At 37.9% G+C, this 11,360-nt stretch overlaps 1 protein-coding gene across 2 annotated transcripts in view; it reads left to right on the top strand.

Moving 5' to 3' along the window:
- The first annotated feature begins 8,234 nt into the window (after positions 1-8,234).
- The window catches only part of TRAPPC3L (trafficking protein particle complex subunit 3L), a 67,087-nt gene continuing 63,961 nt past the window's right edge, over positions 8,235-11,360 (top strand). Inside the window, exons 1-2 of one of the 2 annotated variants that reach the window (XM_043999954.1) lie at positions 8,235-8,486; positions 10,938-10,985. In XM_043999954.1, the coding sequence (XP_043855889.1) occupies positions 8,445-8,486; positions 10,938-10,985 (90 nt within the window). In that variant the 5' untranslated portion in view covers positions 8,235-8,444. The remainder of the gene's footprint in view (positions 8,487-10,937; positions 10,986-11,360) is intronic. The other variant, XM_043999955.1, reaches the window with a different exon arrangement.

Genomic DNA, 11,360 nt, shown 5'->3' with positions numbered 1-11,360 from the left:
ATTCTTTTTTTTAAAAATGAGGCAATTGGGGTTAAATGACTTGCCCAGGGTCACACAGCTAGTAAGTATTAAGTGTTTGAGGCCGAATTTGAACTCAGGTACTCCTGACTCCAGGGCCCATGCTCTATCCACTGTGCCACCTAGCTGCCCCTGAAGCATAATATATTCTGCTCCAACCTTTTACCTTTACTCTATGTGTATCTGCTTCAAATGAGTATCTTGTAAACAACACATTGTAGGATTCTGACTTTTAATCCACTATCCTATTCACTTCTGTTTTATGGGAGAGTTCATCCCATTCACATTCACTGTTAATATTACTAACTGTTTATTTCCCTCCATCCTCTTTTCCCCTTTGTTTGTACTCTTTTTTCCCTTCTTTCACCCTTTTCCTCCTGACCAGTGTTTTGCTTCTGACCATTGCCTCCCTCAATCTGCCCTCCCTTTTATCAGCTGCTCTTCCTTTTTTCCCCTGCTTCTGTCCTCCCTTCTATCAATACTACCCTTTTCCCCTCCCCCTTTTGCTTCCTTAAAGAGTAAGCTAAGTTTCTTTATACAAATGGGAGTGTAAATTATTCCCTCCCGGAACCAAATCTGATGAGAGTAAGGTTGAAACAATGCTCACCCCTCCCTTCTTTCCCTCTATTGTAATGGGTTCTTTTTGTGCCTCTTTACATGATGTAATTAACCCCATTCCACTTTCCCCCTTCCTCTCCTCCCCCTAGTCTCCTTTTATTCTGCCCCTTAAGTTTCTTTATATCATCTCATCAAAGTCAATTTAATAACAATACCTTAATAGAGATACAGATCCCAAGAGTTAAAGGTATTATCCTCCCTCATAGGGATGTAAACAGTTTAAGCTCATTGAACAACCTTTCCCTCCCCGCCTTGTTTACCTCTTTATACTTTTCTGGAGTCTTGTATTTGGAGATCAAATTTTCTGTTCAGTTCTGGTCTTTTTTTCAGGAAATCTTGGAAGTCCCCTATTTCATTGAATGTCCATCTTTTCACCTGAAAGAGAATTATCAGTTTTGCTGGGTAGTTGATTATTGGTTGTAATCCAAGCTCCTTTGCCTTCCAGAATATCATATTCCAAGCCCTGCAATCCTTTAATGTTGAAGCTGCCAGGTCCTGTGCAATCCTGACTGTGGCTCCATGATATTTAAATTGTTTCTTTCTTTCTGGCTGCTTGGAGTATTTTCTCCTTCACCTGATAATTCTGGAGTTTGGCTACAATATTCCTTGGAATTTTCCTTTTGGGGTCTCTTTCAGGAGGTGATCAGTGGATTCTTTCAATGATGATTTTATCCTCTGATTCTATAATATCAGGGCAGTTCTCCTTGATAATTTCCTGGAATATTGTGTCTAGACTCTTTTTCTGATAGTGGCTTTCAGGTAGTACAATAATTCTCAAATTATCTTTTCTGGATCTATTTTCCAGGTCAGTGGTTTTTCCAATGAGGTATTTCATATTTTCTTCTATTCTTTCAGTCTTTTGATTTTGCTTAACAGATTCTTGGTGTCTCATGGAGTCATTAGCTTCCATTGCCCAATTTTAATTTTTACGGTATTATTTTCGTCAGTAAGCTTTTGCACTTCCTTTTCTATTTGGCTAATTTTTTTCTCCCATTTGGCCCATTGTATTTTTTTTTTGAGGGGCAATGGGGGTTAAATGACTTGCCCAGGGTCACACAGCTAGTAAGTGTCAAGTGTCTGAGGCCGGATTTGAACTCAGGTACTCCTGAATCCAGGGCTGGTACTTTATTCACTGCACAACCTAGCTGCCCCTGGCCCATTGTATTTTTTTAAGGAATTGTTTTCTTCTGTTAATTTTTGTGCTTCTTTTCCCAGAATAACTCTCATTTCTCTCATTTCTTTTTCCATTGTTTCTTCTCTCTAGTTTGGTTTTTAAAAGCCTTTTTGAGCTCTTCAAATAAGGCTTTTTGGTCTTGAGACAAAATCATCTTCCCACTTGAGTCTTCACTTGTAGGCATTTTGACAAACTCATCTGAGTTTGAGTTTTGGTCTTCCCTTTCACCATAGAAACTGTCCACAGTAAAGGTCATTTTTCATTTTTTACTCATATTGTAGCCTATTTTTTTTTTTGTGAGGCAATTGGGGTTAAGTGACTTGCCCAGGGTCACACAGCTAGTAAGTGTTAAGTGTCTGAGGCCGGATTTGAACTCAGGTACTCCTGAATTCAGGGCCAGTGCTTTATCCACTGCGCCACCTAGCTGCCCCTGTAGCCTATTTTTAAACTTATAAAGATGAAGTCAGCTCCTGGGGCATAGGGGTCACTGTTGTAAGCTTCTTACCATTCTCAGCTGCACCACTTTCAGCAGTGTTGTGCTGCAGTTGGATTGAGCTGCAGCTGTGTCGAGCCGCTGCTGAGTCTCAAGTAGGAGGATTGTGTCTCTCTGTCTTTTTTGTAGGTTCTTTGGTTCCAGAATCTGTTTAGAGGCTTGATTTAATGTTGTTTTTGAGTGAAACATGGGGAAGCTCAAGCAGCTTCCTGGCTTCTCTCCCCCATCTTGGCTCTGCCCACAGAAGTCTGATTTCAATATACTGGCAAGGGGTATATACCAGAAGGCTTTGCTTAGAGTCTATAAGATTAAAAAGTGAGACAATCTCTACCTTGATTTTGAGAGTCACTTACATAAGAGTTACAGATATAAACCTCTTTTAGTCCAACAATTCAATATAAAAACCCCATTCATTTTACACAATCTCAGTTGTACCTTCCATGCACCAAGGCAATCTGTTTTCACCTCCCTAGTTGAGTCACTAACTCACTTACCACAGCAGCTTTTCTAAAAATTTTCATCTCTCTTCAAATGTCCCAAAGTTGCTTCTCCCCACCACCCTTTCCACTGAGAACTGCCTGATATTTCACCGAAAAAAAATTGAACTCATTTTCTGGCTGTTTCCCTACTGCCTACAAACATGCCTATGTGTTCCCCATCTCTAAAAAATTCTCACTTGATCTATTCCTCTATGCAAACTATCATTCTATATCTATCCCCCCTTTTATGGCTAAGCTATGTGAATAAGTCACCTTGCTTTCTTCTCACTCCCTTCTTAACACTGCAGTATGGCTTCCAAATTCATCATTTGAATGAATTTTTTTCTCCAAAGTTTCCCCTCAGTTACTCTCAATTGACAAATCCAATAGCATTTTTGCGATCCTTATCATTCTTATCCTCTCTTCAATGTTTTACAGTGTCATTCACCTTCTTCCTGATACTCTCTAGGTTTGCATGATACTGTTATTTCTTGGTTCTCCTCCTACCTGTATGACTATTCCTTCTCAGTCTCCTTAGCTGGATCTTTATCCAGGTCATGTCTGATAACTGTGAGTATTTCCCAAGTCTCTCTTCCTGGCTTTCTTTCCCCTCTATACCATTTTGCTTGGTGTTCTCATCATTTCCCATGGATACAATTATCATCTCTATGCAGATGATTTTCTGATCCATTTGTCTAGCCCTAACCTCTCTCTTGATTTCCAAGCCCATATTTCTGGATGTCTCATAGATCTCCTTAACTCTACATGTCTGAAGTTGAATTTGTTATCTTTCCTCCCAAACCCTCCACTCTTCCCAACTCCAACTTCCATATTACTGTTGAGGAGACATCCTCCCAGACACTCAGGCTTGAAACCTAGTTGTTTTCCTTGACTCTTCACTTGAATCTCTCATATCCATTTTATTGCCTAAGGCTGTTAATTTCACCTTAACATCTCCTTCTCTCCTCTGACACCGCCATCACCCTGGTGCAGGTCTTCATCATCTCAGGTCTGGATCATTGAAATAACCTGTTGGTTGGTCTCAAGTCCCTTCCCACTTCAGTTTATCCTCCCCCTATTTGTCAAATTGATCTTCTTGAGTTGTAGGTCTATGTCTACTTTCAAACTCTTGTGGCTCCCTGTGACCTCTAACATCAAATATAAAATCTTCTGTTTGGCCTCTAAAACCCTTAATAATCTTCCTCCTTTCTATTTTTCCAGGTTTCTTATACTTTATTCCCGTCCACATATTCTTTAATCTAGAAACACTGGCCCCCTCACTGTTTCTTGCACAAGACATCCCAGCCCTGAAGGTTTCTCACTGGATGTCTCTCACATCTGGAACTCTCTTACTCCTCATCACCTTCTGGCTTCTCAGCTAAAAGCCCTTCTGCAAGAAGCCTTTTGCAATCCTCCTCAATTCATTCTTTCTGAGATTATCTCCAATTTATGCAATGTGTGTATATACATATATATATGTGTGTGTATATACATTATATATACACATGATATGTAATCTATGTTTGTATAGTATTTGTACATAACTGTTTTTGTGCTATCTGTCCATTAGGCAGTGGACTCCTTTAGAGCAGGAACTTTCTTTTGCCCTTCTTTGTATCCCCATTGCTCAGCATAGTATCTGACATATAGTAGGTGTTTTCAAAAATGCTTTGTAACTCAGCTTATTTAAGTGCATTGCAGACATTGTTCCAGGCCCTAGGGATTCAAAGACAAACAAACAAACAAAAGCCAGTCCTTATCCTCAAGGAGCTCAATAGGCAGTATTAACTCTTACAGAATACACTTCAATAACTATTAGAGATATTGCCTATTGGCTTGGAGAAGTTGTATCAGCAACTTCTGACTTAGGAAACAAAGGAAAGTTCAATAAAAAATTAAAAGCAACATCAAAAACTGACAAATTTTTGAAAGGAAAAATGGTTGTCATGCACAAAACTATTAATATAAAGATGAGAATCCTGAAGTTTGGAGAAATAATTTTTACTGATAGGACAATGAAGTGGTGCAGTGGATAGAGTACTAGGCTGAGTCACGAAGACCTGAGTTAAAATCCAGCTTCAGATGCTATTAGCTGCGTGACTGTGGGCAAGTCACTTAAACCTGTTTGCCTTAGTTTTCTTATCTGTTAAATGAGCTGGAGAAGGAAATGGTAAACCACTCCAGTCTTTTTGCCAAGAAAATCCCAAATAGGGTCATGAAGGGTCACTCACAACTGAAATGACTGAACAACAATTTTTACTGATAAAATTCACCTTTTGCCATAGCTAGGTGGCTCAGTGGATAAAGCACCAGCCCTGGATTTGGGAGGACCTGAGTTCAAATCTGGCCTCAGCCACTTGACACTTACTAGCTGTATGACCCTGGGCAAATCACTTGACCCTCATTGCCCTGCCCTACCCCCCCCCCAAAAAAATTCACCTTTCCCTTCAAAGCTAAGCTAGAACAATGGTCAGAAGTCCAGGGAAACCTACAAGACACAGCCATTTTCATCAGCCTGTAAAAATATCTATCCCAAAAATGTTTTGGAGATTTTTTTTTTTTTACTTTCAATGCATCTGAAAGTTTTGTCCCTATTGAAGGAATGATAAACTCTGAAAAATATATTGAGATACTGAGAAGTAGAATTGCCCTGGAATTTAAAAAAATGACCAGAGGAAGATGAAATACTGAGATACAACTTTGCCATCCTGCACATCATGATAGATCAAGAAATTTATCTAAGACATGGACATAAACATACTTCAGTGGTCTGGAATTCATCTGCTTAAATACTCATTGAGAATCTGTGGAACATAAGACATATAGAAAACTGGACTATTCATCAAAAGTACACTTATTACCCAATGTGCTAAATATGTTTTCATAATGAAAAATTAAAGAATATATCTCAAAATATTATATGAGCTCAATGCCAAATCATTTAAAAATAACTAATTGCTGCCAAATGGTATGTTGGAAATCAAAAGTTGTTTTGAGATATAAAAAGCTATAAGGTTCTCCATATAAGTCAATAAATTTAATTATTTTACTTTGTCCCAGTTAATTCACACAATAATATACATTCTGACTTACAGTTCAGCACCACTTTCTCTCCTGCTTTCAAGCTCCTGGAAATATTGCCAAGCTGTCTGGTTTCTTCAACATGGAAGGTGAGTGGTGAGGGAGTAGGAGGGTGGCATAGTGGGCCACCAAAGCAATAAGCATAAGGTCCTGCCAAATGCATATATATAATTAGCGAATAACTTTTCCTTGGTTCCTTAACCTTCTTACCTTTATACAAACACAAAACCTGGGCAGCCTAAGAAATAGCACTTATCAAAAGACAAGGACTTGCAATCCAGGGTGAACGAAGAAGACTGCCCACCTACCATGCTGAGTACTCTGGACTCTATCATGCACAGCAATCGCCTGGCCAAACTTGACCTCCGTGTTTCTGTCTGTTACAGTCATGGATGTATTTCTAAAATTAATAGGAAAGAGACAAGGGATGGCAGAAGTAGCCTGTATAAGTCTAAGGCAAACATGGCTTCAGGGCTTAGGATTTGAAGCTGTCCAGTTAAATTCAATGTTACCATTTTTAATATGCTGCAGCATTTTCTCCCCAGTTTCCTCATTATTTTTGCCATTGTCAAGGACCTTGTATATAATGCAGAATTATTCCCAAACTGAGTACAAGCTATGATACCACCTCACCTTGGTTCCTCTCCTCCCGCCACCATTTACCTCCCAAGAACTATTGCTGCCTTACTTTATCCCTGGAGAGGCCCTGAACACCCAAACAAATCTATTTGTCTGGGTTGGCAAATCTTCTGACACTATAGAAAATGATGATACTACATTAATTACTCTAAAATTCCACATGTTGCTGTCTTTTGGCTTTTAAGTCTCATCTATAATAAAATCTCTGGTAATGGAGCTTTGAAGTGGTCACTAATTTCTTACTTTAGAGTTAGATATTTGCCAAATTGAATAGGGCTAATGGACTTAAGCAAAGAAGAATCTGGAGTTACTTTCAAACTGAACTTTAGGTTTCTATTTCTGGAAAAGCTTTGATACATGCACCTTAAAGTTGTTGAGATAACAGGGTTTGTTGTTTGAACTTTAAATGTCTGTAATGCTGCATAAATAAAGAGTTTTTGATATCTGAGTATGTTGGGGAATATTAGAAGAACGTCAAAAGCTTTTGCCTTTCCATCAGTATCATTATAGATTATTAAACTCCAGAGCATCCATTTGCCCATCAGTCTGATAACCCAATGTCACTGAAGATCCACTACTCATTATAACATCAGGGATTGTCTTGATTTTTTCTCTACAGTGAGTCAGCCCAGTCATCACTGCCATCATCCCGGGTAACAACTCTAGTGGAGAAGATTACAGCCATCTCCACCAACTACCATTTAATTACCACACATAAAACAGGAAGCCAGCCTAGCTGAAGCAGCAAGCTACCTTGAGTAAGACAAAGGAGGTAGTATGTCCCATGCAAATCAAAGAACACCACCACCACCTTGACCATCATTTCCCCATAAACCCTGATGGAACAGCCTAGGATTTTGAACACTAGAGTCTTAGAAATAGCAGTGCCTCCCCCAAAACCCCATCAAGCTAGCTTTCAGCCCAACCCCTACAGGGGAAAAATTATTATGCAGAGGAGGCCTACCTTTCTCATCACACTAGAAATGACAGTTGACCAAATGCCACCAAGAGGTTGACAAGTACAAGAGCCATAGGATTGACAGTACTTCCCCAGACCACTAAACCTGCTTCTAGTCCAGTCATCACAGCCATCATCTAGGAAAGAAAATGCTATGGAGAAGGTTCCAGGCATCCCCACCAACTGTCAGAAACCTGCCACTTAGAGGGTGGATAAACCAGTTTAACAGAAGCAACAAGGCTTCCCTAGGGAGAGAGAGAGAGACAGAGACAGAGACAAAGAGGCAGACAGGAAGACAGCATGTTTAAGACACAGAGAGAAGTGGCCAAACTTGACTACTAACTCTAAAGGGATATTATTAAATCCCTCAGCCTTCTATTCTCATCTTATCCCCTAATTTAAAACATTTTAAAGATATTTATTTTATATTCTGAAATTATGAATTAAAAAAAATATCTTGTTATAAAAACTAGAATTTTTTTCAATTTTAAAACCAGACCTTGGAACTTATAAATTGATGATAGTGTCTATCTAATTTATAGAACAATCAATGCAAGGAGTTTATGATGCCAGCATTGAGATTTCTCTTGGACTGTGAAAGTTTATTTGTGATTAAAAAAGAAATCTTGGCATGAGAACAGAATACCACTCACATATTCCCTAAGGCAAAAGAATTCTCAGTATCTCTGAGCTGAGCTGTGCAGCTGGTTCTAACTTCACACAGAGATATTCAGCTGTTATGTCTGTAGATCCATCCTTGTGGGTGGAGCAGTTATTTGATATGTATCAAGTTGTTGAGGCTAGAAGTTAATTCTCCTGTCCACAAAATTTCACCTCCACAATTGAACAGAGAGCAACGAGTGTGGAAGCAGCCTTTTTTTGAATGCTGAGACACTTGAGAGTGAGGGAAGATCGAAAGGCCTCTGACATTGTAGGCAAAAGGAAAGAAATTGATCATCTCTCATTCGTCATTGTTCAACTACCATGTCTCGCCCAGGAAACAGACGGCCAGAATACCATAAAATAGTAAGATTTTTCTAAACATAACAATTTGTTTAACTTAATGTTTTCTATTTCCAAGATTATGGTTTCTTGAACTCCCCCTCAGTTTGTAGGAATGGATAATTAAAAAAAAAAGTTGTTCCACAAAGTAATAGTAATTGAAATTGTTCATCTATCAACAGATAGTTTAGTGAAACTTTTATGTATGACACCTCTGGGGATATGTATAATTATGGTGAAACATTAAAAGTACTCCAAGGGAGTGATAGATCTCATAAAACATTTTGAGGATGTATCTTTCTGTTTAATTAGAGCCATCCTAAGAAGGACTGTGAAATTATCACTAAGGCAAGTTTATTTTACTCGTAACTCTATAATTATAATATGATTAGTGAGTTGTTTGATAATGCTGTATGAATTAGGTAATAAATATGTGTGTATATATTATATGTAATATACATATATATTTAACTGTGTTAAATTTGACTGGATCTGGCATAAGCAAACTAGGCAGAAGATACTTAAATTTCGTGATTATTTCTATGATTCAGCTTGTGGTGGTATGCTCAGAAAAGTGCCCTAAATTCAGAGTCATTTAAAAGAAAATCTTGGACTTTTTTAATGGGCTGTGGGGGTGGTGGTGGGGAAAGTATTCATATTTCTTACTATGCTACTGCAATTTCTGTCATAGATTTGAAAACTCAATTTAGATTAATAATCCCCAAACTCACAGTGCCAGGGACTGCTGAACATTGAATCATATGATTGTACTTGAATCATTTTTAACAGATGACACTTAGGATTGCTGTAGCAGGTTCTAAGGGGACTGTTGAAAATACTTGCAGAGCCTCTTATGACACTAAATGATCCTCATATCGATTTTATGTAACATTCAAAAGGTTTTTTTTAAAGCAATGATACTTTTGGTTGTGAATACATCTATAATGATGATAATGTATTGCCTTTGATATGTGAAGGTAATAACAATTAGCATTTATATATTTATATGGCTTGCAAAGTGCTTTACAAATATTTCCTCATTTTATCCTCACAATGGCCCTAAGAGGTAGGTGCTGGTATTATTCCCATTTTACATATGAAGCAGACAAAGATTAAAGTGACTTTCTCACAATAACATAACTGATGTAGGATTTGAACTGATTTTCCTGAATTCAGGTCCTACTTTCTTATCCACTGTGCCACGTAGTTGCTGAAGATGAAGCTACTGTCCCCTGAGGAACGTGTTTAAGGTGTTTTCCAAGGAAGAGGACTGAATTTGTTGTTGACCAATCCACATTTCACCCTCCTGTTCTCTGCTGTGCGCAACAGTGTTTGTTCATTTATCAGAAAAGGCTCAGGGTGTGCTTTATCATCAAGAGACAGAATGAAAACCAACTAAATTGAGATTGAACCTGCGACCTTGGCATCATTGCTATAGTTTTTTAATCAATTGATAATTTAAAACTGCTCATAAAATATGGTTACATTCCACTTAAGGCCGATCTAATTTACTGCGTTTGTTCCTCGTTGGTAATTTTTCTTTTTCAACAGCATTTGAAACAAAATGAGAATTACACAGTGCTAGAATTACTGTCATTCTTTCTTTATATGAATCATGAGTTTTGAGCCTCTGCTAACCAGAAGTTCTTTGTCCCTGAACTCTGCCTATCACGTTAACATTCCAAGAACCTCCACAATATTTTTGATTAGGAGTGCCCTTCTTCCAACTCATTGTCTCTTAAATACCCTTGGAATGCATCTGTTTATGGTCCCCAAGTCATGCGTGGGTTGCTTAGACAGGAGGCACGCCTAGATGCATTATGGTTAATTGAGAAAGGGTCATTTTTATGTAGGGACATTACAAGGAATAGCATAGAAGAAGCCAGTGTAACAGCAATAAAATAGGGAAGTCTGCCTACATCAGAGAACAAAGATATTTTTGAAGATAGTCCCTAAAAGATGAAAAATTTGATTGAGATGTAGTTATCTCACTAATTTGTTCCATACACACTCTTTCATTTTGCCAGAAAGAGTTAAAGCTCAAGTTTGTGCTTTTTAAAAAAAGGAATGGCTACCTAGAAGTTTAAATTATATGTGGGCATGTATATGTGTGTGTGTATATATATATATACAGATATAATACTTATATAAAATATATTCATATTTGTATTTTATATACAAACACATATATGTATATATGTTATATATACATGTATATGTACCTATAATTAGCCACAGAATAAAACCAAACTCTAATCATTAATTAAGATTTGAGAAAATGTTTTAACTCGATATAAATTACAAATTGGCATAAGCTAAAGCCAGGGTATGTGGGTACGGACTGAATAGTTGTACAGTCCTTATTCTTGCATATTGTTGCACATCACTTTCCCTTGGCTGTTAGCAGCAACATGAAGCTATGCAGTACTTGTTCATTTTTTATTTCCTTTACTTTTGCTTCTTTTTATGTTGTAGGACTGGCATTTACCAGCAATTTCATCCTCTGCTTCGGCACATTCTATGGTAGGCAGAACATTTTGTTTTCAGTTTCAAAACATTTCTTGTATTTTATGATGGGTTGCATTGCAGGCCTCAGAGGCCTGCTATGGCTTGGCAAAGCCCCAGGCTGACACATTTGTTTCAGTTGGAACTTTTTTGACTGTTACATCTCGATCATGGCTACTCTGCATTTTAAATATTTTAAGTATATTCATTGTCCTGAAATGCCTCAATTAGTGAGGTAGTAGCTAGAGAACAGACCTCAAATCCAGGAAGACTTGGGTTTATAGTCCTACCTCTGACATATGGTTAGTGTTTGACACTGAACAAGTCACCTAACCTCTAAGTGCTTTGGGTAGCACTTTAACATGACTAGTTTCAGAGAAAGAGTAGATTTGC

The sequence above is a fragment of the Dromiciops gliroides genome, chromosome 4 (assembly GCF_019393635.1).
Source record: "Dromiciops gliroides isolate mDroGli1 chromosome 4, mDroGli1.pri, whole genome shotgun sequence".
Lineage (NCBI taxonomy): Eukaryota > Metazoa > Chordata > Mammalia > Microbiotheria > Microbiotheriidae > Dromiciops > Dromiciops gliroides.
The sequence above is the reverse complement of the archived record's forward strand: the minus strand, read 5'-3'. Positions and strand labels throughout refer to the sequence as shown.